Here is a 19,274-nt window from a genome sequence, read left to right on the forward strand (position 1 = left end):
CTTTCAGAATATTAGAAATAGATATGACCTTGGAGAACATCTAATCCACATTCCACATTTCTAAATCTTTCTGGTGGTCTAAAAGTGTAGAAAGTTGCATAGTCTGTTGGTTTATGTTGAGCCAACTATGCTGGTCACTCATATATCTTTTAACGTATGGAAATCAAATAGTCAGCTTACCAAGGTTTGGAGACACTTGACATTTCCCACTCTCAAAATCAATCACCAATCTGAACGCCATGGTTATTACTCAGAGATTCAGAGGTTTGCTGTAAGCAGAGACCATGACCTTGGAACAATTATTTTTTCAAAAGGCATTACCAACAATGACGCATGCAAAGCGCCCAGACTGCCCTCCAGTGCATGAATCCCTGGCCAGAAAATGGCTACGAATCTTCCATGAGTAGTATGAGTTTGGCTCAAATCTCATTTCAATGCATTTATATTTCATAAGCACTGCATTTAAACAGAGTTAAAATGAGCAAGTCAAAAGAAAATACTTACTTAAAGATTTCCTGTTCTCTGGTTTCTGTTCTTTTATATCACTATCATAGTGACTTAGTAGTTCAGTACTGGAGGATCTCTGAATCTTAAATAATTCCAGGTTTCTTGAAGGACTACTTGGATCCTTTGGCTGGAAATGACAATTAGATGGGATAATTTTACAAGGAAGAAAAAATGCACTGAATAGTTCTGTGATCTATTTTGCTGTTAAAGAGAAGTTTGAAATAAGATAATTATTTTGGAATAGGGCCCCTAAGCTAAGCTCAATTTTCAAATTTAATAATGATATATATATATATATACACACACACACACACACACACACACATATACATATATATATATATATATATATATATATATAAAACTTACTAAATGCTGTGCATACCCCAAGCACTCCGTGCATTAACTCAATCATCACAGTAATCCTATGAGGTAGGTATTATTATTATTATCCTTATTTTCCAGACAAGGAGACTGAAGCCAAAAGAGATAAGTAATTTGCCTAAGGCCACACAGCTAGTAAATGATAGAACCTGGATTCAAACTTTCAAATGCAGGAAGTTTGACTCCAGAGTCCACTCTTAATGACAACAGCAATCTGTGTGTGTGTGTGTGTGTGTGCGTGAGTACTCATGTGTGCCTGGATAAGGGAACTATATTGATGATGGGAAAAAGTCAATTTGTTATTTTATTTTTTAAAGTTTTGATCCCAAAGTTATATAATGGAAGTGTGTGATTAAATCACAGTAAAATTACACAAAAATGTTGTAGTTTTTGTATACATTATTAAAAACGCTCAAGAATATTTTCTTCTCAAGATTTTGCACATATTAGTGTCCTAAAATAAGATGTTTGGTCGAGAAACAGTATAAAATGAGTAGTTTTAAATAATTTGACTCTTTTAAGAACATACTCTAAATGTGTGAATTTAGGGTAATTTCATGAAGTTCTAGATACATAATTTTCATGAGAAGAACAATCTAGCTTAGCTGGAAGAACAATGAAAATCAATACAAAGGGTTATTGTTTACTGGTATTATAACAGTGAGTATGGGCTTAAATACATTGATATTTATTTTCAAGAATATGTATTATAGATTGCATAAACTGAAAATGTGAAAATTCAGTAGTTATTAAGTTCTTGTGTGCTTTTCACAGACTTCAGTGAATGAACGTCTGTGTTATTTCAGGAAAAAAATGAATGCACTGTGTTTTTGAAAGAGAGAAATCAAATGACATTTAGTTCCACAAATCCTCTCTACTGAAAATGGTTTTCGTGGACTATTTAAACTTAAAATAACTTACTAACTCTCAATTCATAGGATCTACTTAAATGCATGTGTGCTTATGCCTAAGCAATAGATTTAAATGACTACATTCTAATTAATAAAGGTAACAGCCAAAACAAATACATACCAATCTGTCAATTGCATTTTTGATAGCGTTGAACCAATCCAATATGATGAAGTCAATATCTGACTGCAGAAGGAACTCAGTTCCTGATACTGTTGTGATCTAAAAAAAAAAAAGTTGAGAGGTAAGCAAACCATATAAAATAAAATAGATCTCTTACATTAAAAAATATATACTTTTTTAAAAAACACACTTTAATACACTCAGATATTTTCTTGTATTCCAGTAATTGTCTTTCTGGAAACTGGGAGACTAGGATCATTTTGAACTGCTCTCTATAAACGATTTTTTCATGTCATAACAAATATATTATTGTTTTAATAATAGAACAATTAACTCAGAGTAGGCCTAAAGCTGAATTACTCCAACTCATGCAGAAAGGAAGCCAGGAAGTTCAGAATAATGCAGACAGTATCCACTTAAGTCAGAACCTCAGAAAAATGCACTCGGGTGTGTCAGAATTCATTCTGCACTTTTGGCTCTTTCCTGTTTGTCTCTTTCAAATCAAATAGTATCTCTATATTTGTTTTCATTTTATGGAGGGCACTAAAACAGATTATTTACCAAAGAGACTAATGCAGACTTTTCTGAAAGGTCATTCTAACGAATAACATTTGGCTACTTCTACTTTCCTATCATAAAGACCTATAGGAAAGCAATAAAGGACCAATTTCCCCACAAAGGGAGTACATTAGAATAAAAGTTCATTTACATATTTGAACCTCTCATGGAGAGTACTTATCAAATGAACATTCCTGTTCCAGACTCTTAGGGCTGTTAAGTAGTTGGCAATATTTAGCATGCAACTATACGTTTTTCATTGCAGGGAATCTTTTTCTCCCTGGAATTGTGAGAGAAGAATGTGGCCCTATAGAAAACAGAGCAATGCTCTTGATTTCACACATAAAGGACTACTTAGACAAGAATTTGATTAGAGTGGGTGTGGACACGCTCTTCGAATTAAGCTATCAATCTGAACTGTGAAGATTTTCCCTTTGTATTGTTGACTTTTTGTTTCAACAGGAAGATGAACATTTCCCAACTACTGTCACACATCAAGCAAAGCTTCAGAGGTTTAGAGGACTGACATTTCAAAATACTCAGTCAGGAGCTAGTCACCTCTTCTCAGCCTTACTTCCTCTAAATAGGAGGTAAATGCTGAAACGTGGCACAAGTTCAGAAAATCACAAATCATGCTACAAAATGTCTCTGTAATTCTATCATTAAAGTGACAATTATTACCCCAAATAGCTCACTCTGAAGGTTTCAGTGATTCTTATGGCAACATTTAATGACAATAATCCTGGAGTTTTAAAGCAATCTTTGATTACACACATACATATATATTCATTTGCATTGATTTTTAGAAAAAACTATTTAGAGATGCAACATTAATCAGTGCTGCAATGCAACCATTCTTGAGTGAGTTGGATTCCAACTTTTTACAATTGTAAGAAAAGGAACTATTCAAAGTACATTCAAATTATGAGAAGTGAAAGATTAGAAAATAAGAGGAATTTAATTATCCACACTAGCGTTTGACAGATTACCAGGGCCCATCACTCTTTTTTTTTTTTTTTTTTTTTTTTCGGTACGTGGGCCTCTCACTGTTGTGGCCTCTCCCATTGTGGAGCACAGGCTCCAGACGCGCAGGCTCAGCGGCCATGGCTCACGGGTCCAGCCGCTCCGTGGCATGTGGGATCTTCCCGGACCGGGGCACGAACCCGTGTCCCCTGCATTGGCAGGTGGACTCTCAACCACTGTGCCACCAGGGAAGCCCTATCACTCTTTTTTTCTAAGTAAAATTGCGTGCAAGAGTCGGGATGGCTCAAAATAGCCTCCAAATAGTCCTCTGTTTTATGTATCTAGTAAAAGACAGTTAAGCTGATGTTTGCTTAATTATCTGAACACACTTACAATGGTCTTTACTTACATAAAGTTCCAAATATTTACTTTATAAAGTGCTGCCACAGAAATAGTCATCTAAAAATATAAGGTCACTTCTAACTAACGCAAGAAAACTAGTAATGTCCTTGACCTCTACCTTCATCCTAATCTGAAGGTAAATATTTTGATTAAGAATGTATTATATAATGTTACGATTTGTTAACATACACAAAGAAAAATCAATTAGCCCAAAGGCAGTGTACAACCTATTTCTCTGTCATTATAAATAAACCATTATTAAAATTATAAAAAGGAACATTTTCGAAGTACCAGAAACAAACATATTCTGAGGGTTTAGGAAAGAGCCAGTATGGTTCAGTTTTCAGTCTAGTAAATTCAAACAGTGATAAAATGTAAGTACTTCAGCAGTGCATTTGCAGTTTTGGTGCATGCTACGCAATGCAAAGGGGATCTTTACTCCTAACACAACCAAGAGCAAAATGTACTTTAAAAGTTTCTTTGTCCAAATACATTACTGCATTAATTGTACATAACCAGTGATTTATGAATTCATTTTGAGAAGCTGGATCAGAGAACTATGTGAATGCAATTCATTCAAAACATACTATCAGAAAGATACAGTTTACATCCTTTTCTTGGTCTTCCCACTAATCTTTCAAGTTACTAGGCAGTCTGGAGAAGTCTGCTACTGCTCTCTACAGTTTAAATGCATCCACTTCTTAATTACAGTCAGTAATTGACTGTTCTGCTCCATTCCAATCACTCACAGGAAAGCAGTTTCAAAGTCTTTGGCTGGTAAAACACATTTAATTCAGGTTTCTCAATCCACTTTTTTAACATTACCTCTTTAGGTTTTCTGATAAATGGTTTGCTGAATCATACTTGCACTTTGAACAATCAAATTTTCAACACTCTTAAAAAAAAAGATATCAGTAAATGTTAGCTTTGACTAAATGTTTGATTATCTCCTGATGACACTATAGAGTGATATAGAACTGATAACAGACATAAAAGATTTGATATTAAGCCAGGCTAATGTATTCTTTCTGTATCGTGCTTTGTCTAACTGACAGATGCTGGAATACGGTAGATGAAGGAAGAACTTACAGAAAAGATGGGTTTAGGCAAGAGCTGTTGGTCTACACTTTGCTTCAAAGCCTACTTTAGACAAATGCCTCTTGAAATCCCTTATCTCCACTAAGTTGTATTTTGAAGGGATATATCCTGGCACCAAAGCCGTCTCAATGAAATTTTCTGCTGTTGTCAGGAATAGATGTATTTAAATACCTGGCAGGAAATTTGCCTGAAACGTTTTCTCGCTAAATAATGACCACCTGAATTCTTGCTGGTAATAAGTGTATGCCTAAGAAATTATATAAGCATATCCACTGGGCAACACGCAGAACAGACACATTCCTCAAGACTCTGGTGTTAATTCTGCAATAGTTTCCCTGGGCTAGGGACATAACTTAGTCTGTGTCCTTGTTAGGGCTCCTCTGAAGATGAAAGCAGGTACATCCCAACTCCAAACTTCACTGATTAGAGACAAGGAGAGAAGAAATTTGTTTTCTAACCTTTAATTAACAAATGGAGTATAGTTATGCTAATTTAAAGCTGCTTAAAGGACTTTTAATGAGTAGGGTTTATGTTTAAGTATTGCCCTTTTCAATATTGCCAATTAAGTACTGCTCTTGTCAAAATGCATTCTGGCGGTTAGTCTTTCCCCTGTTGGATGTTCACTTAAATGAGAAATTAATATGTAGGATGGTATTTATATTATTAACATTTTCCATACTTTGGTTTACCAGAATAGAAACAAAAAATTTTCAGAACATCACTTTTTTTTTCCTGATTTTAAGACATTAAATTTACTGTGGAGAATTTAGAAAAACTAAAGATAATGAAAAAACAAATTAAAACTATTCATAGCTCCATAGAGGAAACATTATAGACATATTACTTTAGTTATTTTTCAGTCTTTTATAAATAATAACCAAATGTATGTGATAATGATCAATGAACAACTTTACGTTATAGATGCCTCATCAGTAAAACATATTTGATGGTTAAATATTGTCGGCTACTTCCATTCCAGTTGACCTCAAATGAATGTTGGGAGACTATCAAAGGTGCTAGAGTTAACAAGTGACACGTGTTCCCCTCTTTGATAGTAACAACTTACCTACTGCAGAATAAACCCCACACATAATTTTAGTTCAGGAGAATGAGAAGATGTATTTCTCACCGAACATCTCCCTAATCATCAATAAGGACTGATTAAACATCTATTAAGTGCAAGGCGCATTGTTAGAAGCTAAGAATACACAACTCTCACCCTCAAGAGCTCACACTCTGTTTGGATAAACAGGACATATGAGTATAAGGATAAATAACAATAGAAAATGGCTTATACTAAGTCCCAATGTGAGTGGCACAGACAATGCTCATGCCAAGATTTCAGAGGAGGGAGTAATTACTGCAGACACATTTGTATCATGGAATTATATATAAACTATTGGTCATGATATGTTATTCTTTAAAGGTTGACTTTATCAGAACTTTAGTATATTAAGGATATGAATACTACCACTTGGTATGCAAAGTGATAACAGCTTTAATGATCTCAAAGCACATATTAAACATTCTTCAAATGCAGCTTTCTTCCACTATCATAAAGTAATTTTGCAAATGAAGAAAATGAAGCAAATGAGGAAAATGAGAATGCCATTCTATCAAATTGGCATCACTTTAAATGACAGAATTAAGAGATTACAAAGATCTTGATTTCTAGTTCACTAGTTCTTAGCAAACAGTTGTATACCAGTCAAGGACTCTGCATATGGGAAAAGGACCATGATGATTTGGTTTCAGTTGTGAAATTTGGAATATAGATCTTAGACAAAAGTTGCTTGTTTCTTTACTGTTATGCTAAAGATAGCACAATTTTCAAAGATCAACCAATATTGTTTCTCAGATGTTTTCTTTCTTTCTTTTTTTTTTCCCTCAAAAACAGCTACTATCCTGCTACGAAAAAAAAAAATATATCTAAAACAGAATTGGAGCACCCAAAAAACTCTTTGAGATTCTAGAAAGAACTAAAACAATCCTATGTTTGAACTAAGTATCTTTCACATTTTGCTTAGGATCAAACTTTGATGATGAGCCTAAGGAGGGTTTATTCCATCTTAATAAAGTTGAAACTGTATATAGGAAATGTGTAATAAAATATGCCAGATATCCAAAGAGCCTTGAAAAATGTTAAATCGTGTGTCTACAGTGATTCTACAAGTAAGCAGATTACCCATTTAAGAGGAATGGAATTTAATTGCTACTATATTTGGAGACACTTTGGACTTCTTGATGAAACCATTATGTTTAAATTAAATTAAGTAGATATAAAAAGTTATGTCAAAGTATAGCAAATTCATTTGAAGTGAAAATAATTTTTCTATTAATTTTGGTTGTATCTTTATTTAATTCTAATAGCATAAGAAATATATATCTTGGCCACATCATAGTGAGATGTCAAGACCTAAAATTGAAGCAATAATGCTTTGAAAAAATCCCTCAGATTAACATTTTTTTTTCATCTTGCATCACACTCCACATTTGATATGGACGTTGTCATGGTTATACTAATAGTTAAATTACTTGGTCTCAAAGGTGTTTATGACCACCAAAGAAATTACATTATCAAGCTGCATGTCTGTCTCAAATTACAATCTGGTTTGTGTAACTCCTAACATTTTTCTTAACATGTCGAGCAAAGTTAACATAAAACTGAGGGTAAAATATCAGTTAGAAGTAAAAGGTCTTCAATTTGTCTTTCCAAAAATGTTACTTGTTAAAACATTTTGTGAGAAAGTATCTGCCTTGTGTTCCCAATGTTGCTAGATGTTAAGTAAATATATGCTGATTAGAAAAAAAAAGTTGCTTTGGCAACTCTCTTATTAAAATGCATTTGTAACCCCCATCTGTCATGAAAGTTTTGAAAAGTTTGTTTACTTTGGATAGCAGCCTTATCCTAGCAAACAATGATAGCAGTCTTCAGAAGTCGGGTGAGGAACAAGCCACTAGGGATCCATTTTCGTTTTAATTGGCACACACAAACACTTTTCTGGTCTGTCAAGAAGATCAAGCTAATATGCATGGAGGGTGTTATATTCTCAGCTTTGGGGACCAGTAAAGCTCCCTTTATTTAAGTAATTTAAATGATAGACTGCAAAAACTTTGCAAGTCAGAAAAATGTTTTATACTTTCTTAGGGAATATTTGTTTTAAGCAACGGAAAATGTTCTACATATCTAAAGATGTTGAACCTTATGTTATAATTACCCCGTTTCTTCTGACTCTGAGAAATGTTCTAAAATCCACACGCTACTAAATGAGCCTGGCCACCAAAGGATCCTGTGTATCCACAACTCCCTTTGTGTTAACAAACGTGAGTTCATTAGTTTCGAGAGGTTTATTGGATATGTTTTCAATGTGTTTGGGGTTGATTGATTTGCATGTACATTTACTGGAACCCTCAGTGGTGTCATCATATCAAAATAACCTGCTCATGTAAGCAATTTCTTATTTAATGGAAAGTAAACAAATGTTGGGCAATATACACGACAGATTTTAAGTGTGTTCCGAAATCCAAGGTTTAAGGTCAAACTTTCAAGAAACAGTGTTTTTTAACTGAAATTGAGCTGTACCTTTGACACTCAAATAATTTGGTCCCTGCATTCCTACAACACAGATTTGTTCTGCGTAATAAAACTGGTCCCGTAGTGAACATTCACACCCTGAATCACTTGCCCACTCTACCTCTCTGTTTATGAATGAAATACCCAAACTCAAACAAAGAAAAAAGAAAAACAAAACTCGTGTTCATTCTTTTACCTGTAGTAAAATACTTTAACTACTGAGAAACAGTCTTCTCAATATTCATCAAAGAATACTATCCAAGTAATTAGTAGATAGTTTAGCAGTTTCTACACGTTTGCAGTCAGCTACACCAAAACTTTTGCCTGTGGTGCTCATATGAAAAACAACTGAAAAAGTGACTAATCGAAGCAGTTGGTGTATAAAGATATCAGCTTAGAGTTTTATTGCTGTTAATGTTAATTTTTAAACTTGGGGAGAGCAACTGCCTCTAGGTAAACTCATCATCCCAGGGCTCGTGTTCGCTGGTACCCACCACTCAATCCCTGCCAACCACAGATCGGCTTCTAGCTTGAGCTATGTTCACTGTGCAAAATTACTCATTTAGTCACATGACATTTGGGAATCTGCTGTTCCCACTATTTTCAAATTGGAATGGTTGTCACTATTTCTGTGTTTACTTAAGAAATGCCCAATTTAAAGTTTCTTACCAAATATAAAAGTATAACAAACACAAAATTTCCCTTTTCCCAAGGTACACCAAATTGCTATCGTTCAATTTTTTTGATTCATGGATAAACATTATATGTGTTTATAATTTTAATGAAAAGTCATGTATACTGTCATGGAATTTTAATGTATTTAACTATGTATACTACCATCATCTTCCACATGGATTTAATGACAATATCTTTTTGTCTCCCCACCATCTCATCTATGTTTTCCCTTCCAATCCATGCTCCATATTGTAGCCATAGTGATCTTTCTGAAATTTGGATCTGATCATCCCATTCCTCTGCTTGATATCATTCTGAGATTCCCCACAGCTGTACACTGCAGTGCAAATAAAACCTTTAATTCAGGCTGCCAGACCCTGTGTGCTCTGCCATCTACCTGCTCTGCAGCCCCCCTGTTCCACATTTTCCTCTGCACCTCTACAATCCAGCCATATTGATTTTTTTCTTTTTTTTTTTTGTCCAGCTGTCCCATACTAATTCTTATTTCTTCCCTCAGAGTTTCTGCACAACCGTTTCCCTTGTGCAGAACCTTGTGCCTTCCTCTATGATATTATTCAAATCAATTTAGATGTCAGCTTTTCAGGAAAGCGTTCTCTGAAATAGATGTTCCTCCTAAGTGCTTCTGTGATATCCTGCTTCTATTTCATCATAGGACATACTGCTCTCCATTGCAGTTCCCTATTGATTTCTCTATTCCCCCCACTACACTATAATTACTCTGAAGCCAAGGGCAATTGTCTATCCAGTATATGGCTGCACAACCCACACCTAAGGGGCACTAAGTAAGTAATATATAGGTGAGCTATATCTACCTTATACGTTTCACTGAATGCATTACATCCTATTGTTTGATATGCCATAGCATACAGTATTTAACTCATCCTCCATTGTAATAGAATTTTGAAAGTTAAAATACCATTGTGTACTGTCAGGCAACGTAAGTAGTTTATTTGGATATCTACTAATAACACTTGTTTTTTTTGGCGGTACGCGGGCCTCTCACTGCTGTGGCCCCTCCGGTCACGGAGCACGGGCTCCGGACGCGCAGGCTCAGCGGCCATGGCTCACGGGCCCAGCCGCTCCGCGGCACGTGGGATCTTCCCGGACCGGGGCACGAAGCCGTGTCCCCTGCATCGGCAGGCGGACTCTCAACCACTGCGCCACCAAGGAAGCGCCCTGATAACACTTTTTATCAGAGTAGAGTAGGCAATCCATTTTGAAGACTGGGAACAACAATCTGAAACTATGTTTTCCCATCAGTCAATAAGCCCTAGACGTCAGACAATAGGACTAAACGTGGAGGGACTCAGGAAGCACCAAAAGTGGGTCTGTATTTCAATGCATATTGCTAGAATAGAATGTTCTTGATTATATTCCAAAGCATGTGTTTTGCAGGGGTAATCTATACTAGATCATCCAAGAATCTCGCCCTATGTGTGGATCTTTCTAATTGAGCGTTGACAATACTCAAAACTGGATACAGTTGAAGATTTTCGAGAGTTAATCCTAAGGTTAATGGGTCAAGCCTTTAGAGAACCTCAGTGATGCAAAAGTGCTCATTGCTGGTCCATCAATGTTGCAGCCATTATGTTCAGTAAAGCATTATCAACATTAATAAACAAGCAAACTTTTTATTTAGAAGTATTAGTTAATTTAAGATACAGTCACTTAAGTAGAAATAGGTATTGTTGCCCCTAGTTTATTACTCACACATGTCTTCTGTTAATAAGTGCTGACATTGCACAACAAGGATGAAAGATGTTGAAGTATGTATCTTTATGCTATTGTAACATATTTGGCCATGATTATGAGTATTTATAAAACATTCAAGAATTGTTCCATGTCTACTTACATTAATGAGAACACCTGTTAACGTGAGTGCTGTACAGACTTATTTTGCAGTAGATTCAGGTTTTTGCATACTGTACATCACTTTTTGAAACAATTAGGTGCTTATAGAAAAATATAGCTGAGCAAAAAACAGCACCTTGAATGCCTTCCGGCTCAAGATAATTCAACTCCAGGTTTCAATGAAAAACAGAAATCTGCTGAATTACAAAACTGCCAGTGAGAAATGAATGTAGGTGTATTTTATATTTTTTACATTCAGAGAACAGAAGATACATATAAAAATCTGTGCTTTAATCTTCAAGTAAAATTACAGCCAACTGAGACAGTTTCCAGACAAGGATGCCAACAAGAGAGAGATGGCAATGCCATCACAATGTTGATTCTCCATCATCTTGGGGACCTCTCTAAAGATGGACTCTTTACCAGTCTGAGAAACCTGGATGGTTCCCACAGGTCTTTTGACTGAATGAGAAAATTTGCAGACTATTGCTCACTTTGTTTTGTTTATAACGCTTTGCCATAGAGCCCTTTCTATGTGATGCCAGAACTAAAAGAAGGGAAGGAGCTGAGGACTCCCTCTGAGTCAGTCATTTCCGGGCCGCTGCTCCCAGCACAACAAAAGCCTACCAACTTAGAAAACGTACTGTGATTTCCTTGCAGAAGCCAGTGAGACTGCCTTATTCATAACTCAGAGAAAATAGTTGCAACTTTGGTAGGTCCCACTCTGTCTGCCACTTCTCATAGGATGTTAAAACTTCTGCGATTTAAATATTTTCAGTTATCAAAAAGGGAGCACTTGCACAAATCTGTAGATTCACAGCCTCGATTATCATCATTATATTTAAGAGGTGCAATATTTACATCAAAATGACTCAGTTGGTGATATATTCTAAAGATAAATGTGTATTTATGATCTGAAGAAATGTGATTTATAACTACTTTGTCAGACATAAACAGAGCGCCTCTGTGCTGTTCTAGTAAACACCGATTACCCAGGCACAGATGAACTATTCTCACAGAATTAATGCCACTTCAACCTGGGAAATGAGGGAACTGAGAATTACTCTGGGAGAATGTGTAGATCACAAGAACGAAGGGTATCTATTTCCTTCTCTGATGTCACACTACATGGTCTGGGCAGAATGACAAATACTCAGTGAGGATTTGGGGATCAACTAGTGAATTTTTATTGTCTGGAATCGAAACTTCCTAATCCAAGAAGTAAAGTTAATACTATAGCAAAACCTTACTTTTGGTTTCTGAAAATTTTGAAATTGTATTTAACCAAGAGCTTGACAATCTAGATTTTGGCCTTTATAAAACAGCATCATTATTCACTAAGGATAACAGACTAAGTATATGTGTAATTAGGAAGTTCATGAATGAGAAGAAATTTCTCTTTCCCCATGAATTATAGGTTTAAATAAGTTGAAAATGATGAAACTTTCCCTGAAAATGAGCAAAAGTGATAATTCTGCTTTTGGGAGAAAATCACTGTTTATTCAAAAGGGTTCTCTTTAAACAAACATGTAGAAGTATCTGACATTTCTAAAACTATAATTTAGTGGCATAATGTGTATATAATACAATAGTAGATATATCATTTGATGTCACTTTTTAAAAAATAAACCACTCATGACTTTATAATAGACAATGACATCTGTCAACTGAAAAACAGGCCAGTAATGGGGACATCTGACATCTGGAGTGACATATTACTTATGCTACATGTGTGCAGAAAAACTTTAACACTCCTTAATTTCCAAAACAAAACTATATTTGTGTTAGAAATAGCACCATTTTAAAATGCTAGATTTTAAAAAAAATATAGATTGCATTATCAGTAGAGTGACCATATAATTTATTGCCTAAACTGTGACAATTTTGAAGGCAAAAGAAGCACTACTAGTAATTGCACCAGGACAACAGGTCCATGTACTTTGTGTATATTGGGACATATAGATCACTATTCATCACATACAACACTGGAGAGCCATTCAGCAACCACTGATCATTAGATGCCTAGTGAACACCTATTAGCATTCAATTCTAGGAATGATGAGGTATTCCAAAAAAAAGTTAACAGTGACCCTTGCTCTTAACAAGCTTAAAATCTAGGGTGACACGGAAAAACAACTAGAAAGCAATAATTAATCATGATCCAAGATGGGACATACGTACTAACTTTTAAGGAACAAACCAAAGTTTCTCTAAGGGTAAACTTGCATTTCAGGGAAGAATGTTGGAGAAGGTCCTTACAAGGACAGATGAGATTTAGTAAAAGAAAAGGAGGGGGAAGAGAATAACACAGGTGACAGGAGCAGAATGTATAATGGCTTAGAGGCAGGATAGAAGTTGGCATCTCTAGAGGACATTAAGAGTCTATTTCTAAGTCCTCTTTGTGGGCTATTCTCCCTTCACTCACCCTTTAAATGGAGGTGTTTTATCAGCATTCTCTCATAAGCCATGATTCTTCTCAATTAGGGACATACTCCTGAATGACATTACCCACTTTGTTATTTGTTTAAATCAGAATTATAAACTAATGAATCCTTAATTACTATCTCTATTTCAGACATCTTTCTTGATATTTATTTTAATTCAAGCCACTGTTATTCCCTGTCTGATCTCCCTACTGCTGATTTGTGTTGCTACAATCCAATCTCTACATCTACTCATTAGCGAATTCCTAATTTGGCTGATATCAGAATTGTCCTTCAAGGTCTTTATAAGAAGTATTGATTCTCATGCTCACAGGGACCTAAGGATCAGATCCTTGGAGTAGGGATTAGGAATCTCTTTGTTTACCGAGTTCCACACATGGTTTGGAAGTTACTCTGTGTTGGCGCCTGCCACTCCAGACTATAGACAGATGATCCATCCAAACCCATGTTGGTCACCTGTCATTTAATAGTCACTGACTGGATCCATATTGTCCTCAAGATAAAACCCAAATTCTTTAATATGGATTACCAAGCACTTCATGATTTCTCTTTCTGTCTCTAACCTTTCTCTTCAAGTCCTCTATATGTTAACTGCATAACTTTGAGCAAGTTACTTATAGTAGAATCTTTGTGTTTCCATATCCTCACCTATAAGCTGAGGAAAATAATAATACTTACCTCATAGGACCAGTGTGCAGGGTATATGAAATATAATTCAGGAAAATAATTTAGCATAGTATCTGTCACATAGTAAGTCCTTGAAACTATTGTGGTTGTTATTATTTGATTGACTGAGTCATTGATTGTCTCTTGGATTTTTGCAAACTCCTCCTCTTTATTCAGGAAACTACTCAGACATCACCTATATAGGAAAGGCTCTTCTAACCTATGGAGGTCAAAACGGAAGTGTCCCTTCAGTAGCCTGTATTTACTCCACCATTGAGTTCATCTCACTACTGTAAGTATCTAATTTCTTGTTCCACCCTTGCTACACTTTAAACTCACTGATGACAAAGACCATGTGTCCCAAGCACACAGCTGAGCACCATGGGCCCTCAGAAGGGTTATGGAATGAATGATGGCTCAGTTGAGTTAGGTTACTACTGTAGAGTTGTGATATTCAGATAACAAAAGGCCTTAAAATTTAGAAAACGTAAGTTTGATTTGATATGTTAGGCAAGAGGAAAACAGCACTAGATTCCTGAGCAGATATATCAGTAGAGCCATACCATAGTGTCAGAGGAGTGGGGGCATCTTAAAGCTGGATCTGTATTGCAACTTCCCTATTAGCATGGCACTGCCTTCTACGTTTGTGACAATGTAGCTCTTCTGAAAGGTGTACAGTGCCTCTTCCATGGTCTCCTGGACTTTCCAAGGCTCTTGTTGGTTTTCAGTCTTTTGTCCCTCCTTTCCAAAGAGCTCAAGTAGTCTGTTTCTCTGCCTGTGATTTTAGACGCTAGGCTTTTGGGATGCTTGGCATTGAATTCAGACCTTGAGCTCACTCCTAGGTGGCTTGACATGATCTCAGACCCTGATAGTTTAGAATGTACCCAGTTCTCAATATCCTGTCTTTGCTGAAACTCAGTTCTGTAGCTTTACCCTTATCTTGTTTCTTGGCTTCTGATTCCGTATTCTGATGGCTTACATTGTGCACCAGATCCTCTCAGGTGGCAGGAGTGCTTTTTGCTAGTATCCCTTTCAGGAACTGGGGCTCTGCTGAGCATCTCCTTGATCCTCACTGCCCACCCCCTTCCTTAACTCCACCTTCCATCTGTCTCATCCACCTAAATTACTAAACGTGTAATCAAACAATAATCCTTACTTGCATTCAAGGCAGATGGTCATATGAGTACCCCAAAATGAGCCATTTCCGGGTATTCATTGATTATTCAACTGGCCTTTTAAATATTCTTTTTATTTCAAGTTGGAACTCACACTCTGACTCTAACAGCTTGGACTGTATTCTGTTATCTTAGTTATTGGTTCTGTAGTATGTCCAGCAGACACACTTCCTTCCAATATTATCATCTCAAACTTTTCCCTAGCACCTGTCTCAACTATAGTTTTTTGCTGGCTTCATCAAGATGGTTCTATTGCCATCAACCAGATTACTCTTAAACCTAAGAAATAGTCCCTATCCCTGAATGATATTATAAGTAAGTATCATCAATACAGTGAGTTCCTCCCTCAATTTTTGTGGCTCACTATGAACTATTGTGAGATTTATCGTTTTCTAGGATCCTGAGGAGTGGGACATTAAGAACACTTTCCCATCATTGGAACCACTATCTGTCTGGCTTGTAATTTGCTACTCTTGATGAATGGCTCATGGCATTAGATCTACATCTTACTGAGTTTCATCCACAAAGTTTTCTAAAAATGTTTGAGATTTACATTTATAAGTAGCTTGTGAATTTATCTGAAAGCTGATGAGGGAGGCATTGAGGGGGAGAATTTATTCCAAAGTTAAAAGAAGCCACTGCCCAGGAGGTATAGTGATATATATTTTACATTGGCAACTGGTACCTCTTCCTTCACTCACTCTCTCTCTTTTTCTCTTTCTTAGATGCACACACACAATCCTACCTATCTATCTAGCCATCCATTTTCTATATATAATATTCAATATATATACTGTGTACATATGTTTGTGTATATGTTTGTGAATATAGGCACAGCTTATATAATTGAAACAGAAGTTTCATAAAATAATAGTTACCCTTACTATATGTAATGTAGTCTGATATTTTTATTCTGCCCTATTCTTTCTTTAATTGATTTCATTAAAAAATATAGTCCCAACTCACTAAATTGATTTCGTGATCCACTAAAGGGTCTTGAATGCTATTTGAAAAACACTGGCTTAGGGAGTAATGAAGAATCCAGTCTTCAAGTCCTGCTTCTTGGCTTTCTCTCTCTTTCTTCTGGTTTATAAGGTGCTTCAAAATGTTTCCAAATATAATTTAACAGTTGGATATTTAACCCTACAGAAAGACTCCAGAATATTTGTCACATTTTTGACAATTAGGCCTGGTTGATCAATAACCCTGCAGGGGGGATTCTGCTCTGATAAATCATTTCCTGCCTTTTGAAAGTAGAATTAGGATGTGGCTCTTTGGAATTTGGCTTAAACCCTGTCTTTTCTAAATATACCTTAAAGCACTAGTTTCTTCATAAAAGAAGAAACAAAGACTTGACGGTAATGCGCTGTTTGGAATACATTTGCGATACCTCACCATGATCTGAAGAGGGAAAAACCAAAGAAGTTAAAAGCCTGGCAAGCTATCAGAGGCAGATATGGTAGCTATTTGTTTTTAAGGCCCTTGTATCGAAACAATGAGCGCACTCCACGTTCATCCTGCAGCACCATGATACAAGGTCTGGGAGTAGTTATTAGCATGTGTCTGTGTGATGGGAGAGTGAAAGCTAAACATTTTAATAGTGTTATGGACTCTCCTTCTCAAGTTCCCATTAATGCAAATACAGCACATGTGGTTTAAGCCCCAAGAGCCTTGTAGGACACAAATCACAGATGTGGAATAAACATTATCAGATAATATGACTCCATGGTCTTCTCCTTGCCATCAACAGATGCCCTTATGCTCCTATGATGTCAGGCAGATACCTGATATGCTATCTTGAGGAAAATCACAGAAAGTCAGTGCTCTCAAAGGGCCCACGATGGTAAGATTCGAAAGCAAACTCCAAAGACTTTATGGTAAATTTCGGCAGCGCTCGGACTACATCAAGGTTTTCAGAGAACACTTGCCACTATGATGACTAAAGGTAGTGAAACGTACTCATCCTTTATGCACCAAAATTACCAGAGACTTAGGCTCCGAGTGTTCTTGTAATGTAAGCCAGACAATACGACAGCAGAAGGCTGACAAAATGGAGCTGGTATATCTCAGATAGCCAGTAAATCTTCCCCCAGGTATACTGATTGTTCTACGCCATCTCTAACAAGACTGTAACTCCAAGTGATTGCTGCTCTGAGACCACACTTTTCCTTTTTCTGTGTTCCATTCTCTCCCCATGACATTCTTTTCCAAAATTCTCAAGCTCAAAAACTGAGCAAACTTTCTTCTATGTAATTCATTATCATGACTATATTTTAAAACTGCCACTACATTTGAGAAAGTTTGGCAATCTCCTTATAAGTTGATGAACTGCATTTCCCATACATGAGACTTCAGTATCCATATGCTGACCTGACCTTAAAACTTATATTGGCAGTATTGTCAATTGCTATGTAGTGTGATTCCAGGAGTGTTAAGAAGAAGCCTCTTTGGATGACAAATTCTCTAAACCTGCTGTATCAGGATTGGAATATTAATGATCAGGTTATTACTTTAGATGAAGCTTTTTAAACAATTAAATGGAGAGATTATCTTTTTATATAATTGTTCAGATATCAGTATATTACTTTTCCTGAGAAAATATATTAAAACAAATGATTTCTGATTATAAATATAGCATATAAACACTTTAAAAACAAGCAAAATCAGAAATAAGTAAAATGAAAATTAAAACCCACCTCTAATCACACTACTCAAAGACAGCCCTCTTAATACTTAATGTATTTCTTTTCAGATTTTTTAATGCATATATATATAAAAATATGTATATATAATAGGTTGAATTAAATATACAGTATTATATCTTAATTTTTAAACATTATATTATAAGGGTTTTTCTATGACATTCTTTGAGAGCATCGGTTTAATGACTTCATAGCATTCTGTCATAGAGATTTATCATAATATATTTAAGTTTTCCTGTTTTTCCATAATTTAGTTGTTTCCATTTTTTGTCATGACAAATGAGGCCATGTTGCATAAACATGCTTTTTTTTTCAAATTTCTGGTTTGTTTTTCTTAGAAGAGACTCCTAGAGAGAGATTTGCTACATCAAATAATATAATTTTGGAAGGCTGCTGAAATACATTCCTAATTACTTTCTAGAAACATTATTCTAAGTTGTATTATCTCACTAAAATTTAGAAGTGGGACCATTTCAATTCATACTTTATCTTATTATTGTATGGTTAGCAAATTTTGTAAATACAAAAATATATTTTTTGTTAAGCTTGCATTTCTCTTATCAGTAGTCATTTATTAAAAATTTGTTGCTAGTATCCTTTTACATTTTTCAATTATAGGACTTTTAAGATTTATTTGAAAGAGAACTTGAATTAAAGTTTGTTAAAGCTTGGCCATAATGGCTACAAATACTCTCCCTAATTTATTTTGAATGGTACTTCTAATTAATTTATTTATATATAAAAGTGTAAGTTTTAATTTTACATTATAAAAGTTGTATATTGTTCCTTGGTGATTTTTCTAATTAATATTTTAATTCTTAGAAATCCCTTACTCATCCAGATGTCAGATTTTTGACTCATATATTTTCCACTATTTTTTATGATTTTGTTAAACTTGTATATACTTAATTCCTCTTAGATTTGTTTTATGGGTATATGAGAATCATTATTAAAACTTTATTCCAAATAATGTGTTATCTAGCACCATTTATTGATTAATCTTTCCTCTCCCTATTGGTTTGCGATTCTCCTGTTATTGTATAAATGCCATGGTCTTTTTGTGGGCTGTCTACACAGTTGTGTGACTTCTCTCTGGATTCATGCTATTTCAACCTCTAATTATTCTTATTTTAGATTTTTTCCTGTACTTCACATGGCATGTTTCCCCTCTGTTATTCCTTTTATGATTTTCTTGGAACCATCTTGACTCTAAACCTTTTAA

The 19,274-nt window shown here is 35.4% G+C and overlaps 1 protein-coding gene across 1 annotated transcript in view; it reads right to left on the reverse strand.

Moving 5' to 3' along the window:
• ARHGAP15 (Rho GTPase activating protein 15) overlaps positions 1 to 19,274 on the reverse strand; it is a 624,143-nt gene that overhangs the window by 303,961 nt on the left and 300,908 nt on the right. Inside the window, exons 7-8 of the mRNA XM_067739897.1 lie at positions 1,924 to 2,022; positions 505 to 634 (exon numbers count right to left, since the gene is read on the reverse strand). Coding sequence (XP_067595998.1) covers positions 505 to 634; positions 1,924 to 2,022 — 229 coding nt within the window. The remainder of the gene's footprint in view (positions 1 to 504; positions 635 to 1,923; positions 2,023 to 19,274) is intronic.

Source organism: Pseudorca crassidens, chromosome 6 (assembly GCF_039906515.1).
Source record: "Pseudorca crassidens isolate mPseCra1 chromosome 6, mPseCra1.hap1, whole genome shotgun sequence".
Lineage (NCBI taxonomy): Eukaryota > Metazoa > Chordata > Mammalia > Artiodactyla > Delphinidae > Pseudorca > Pseudorca crassidens.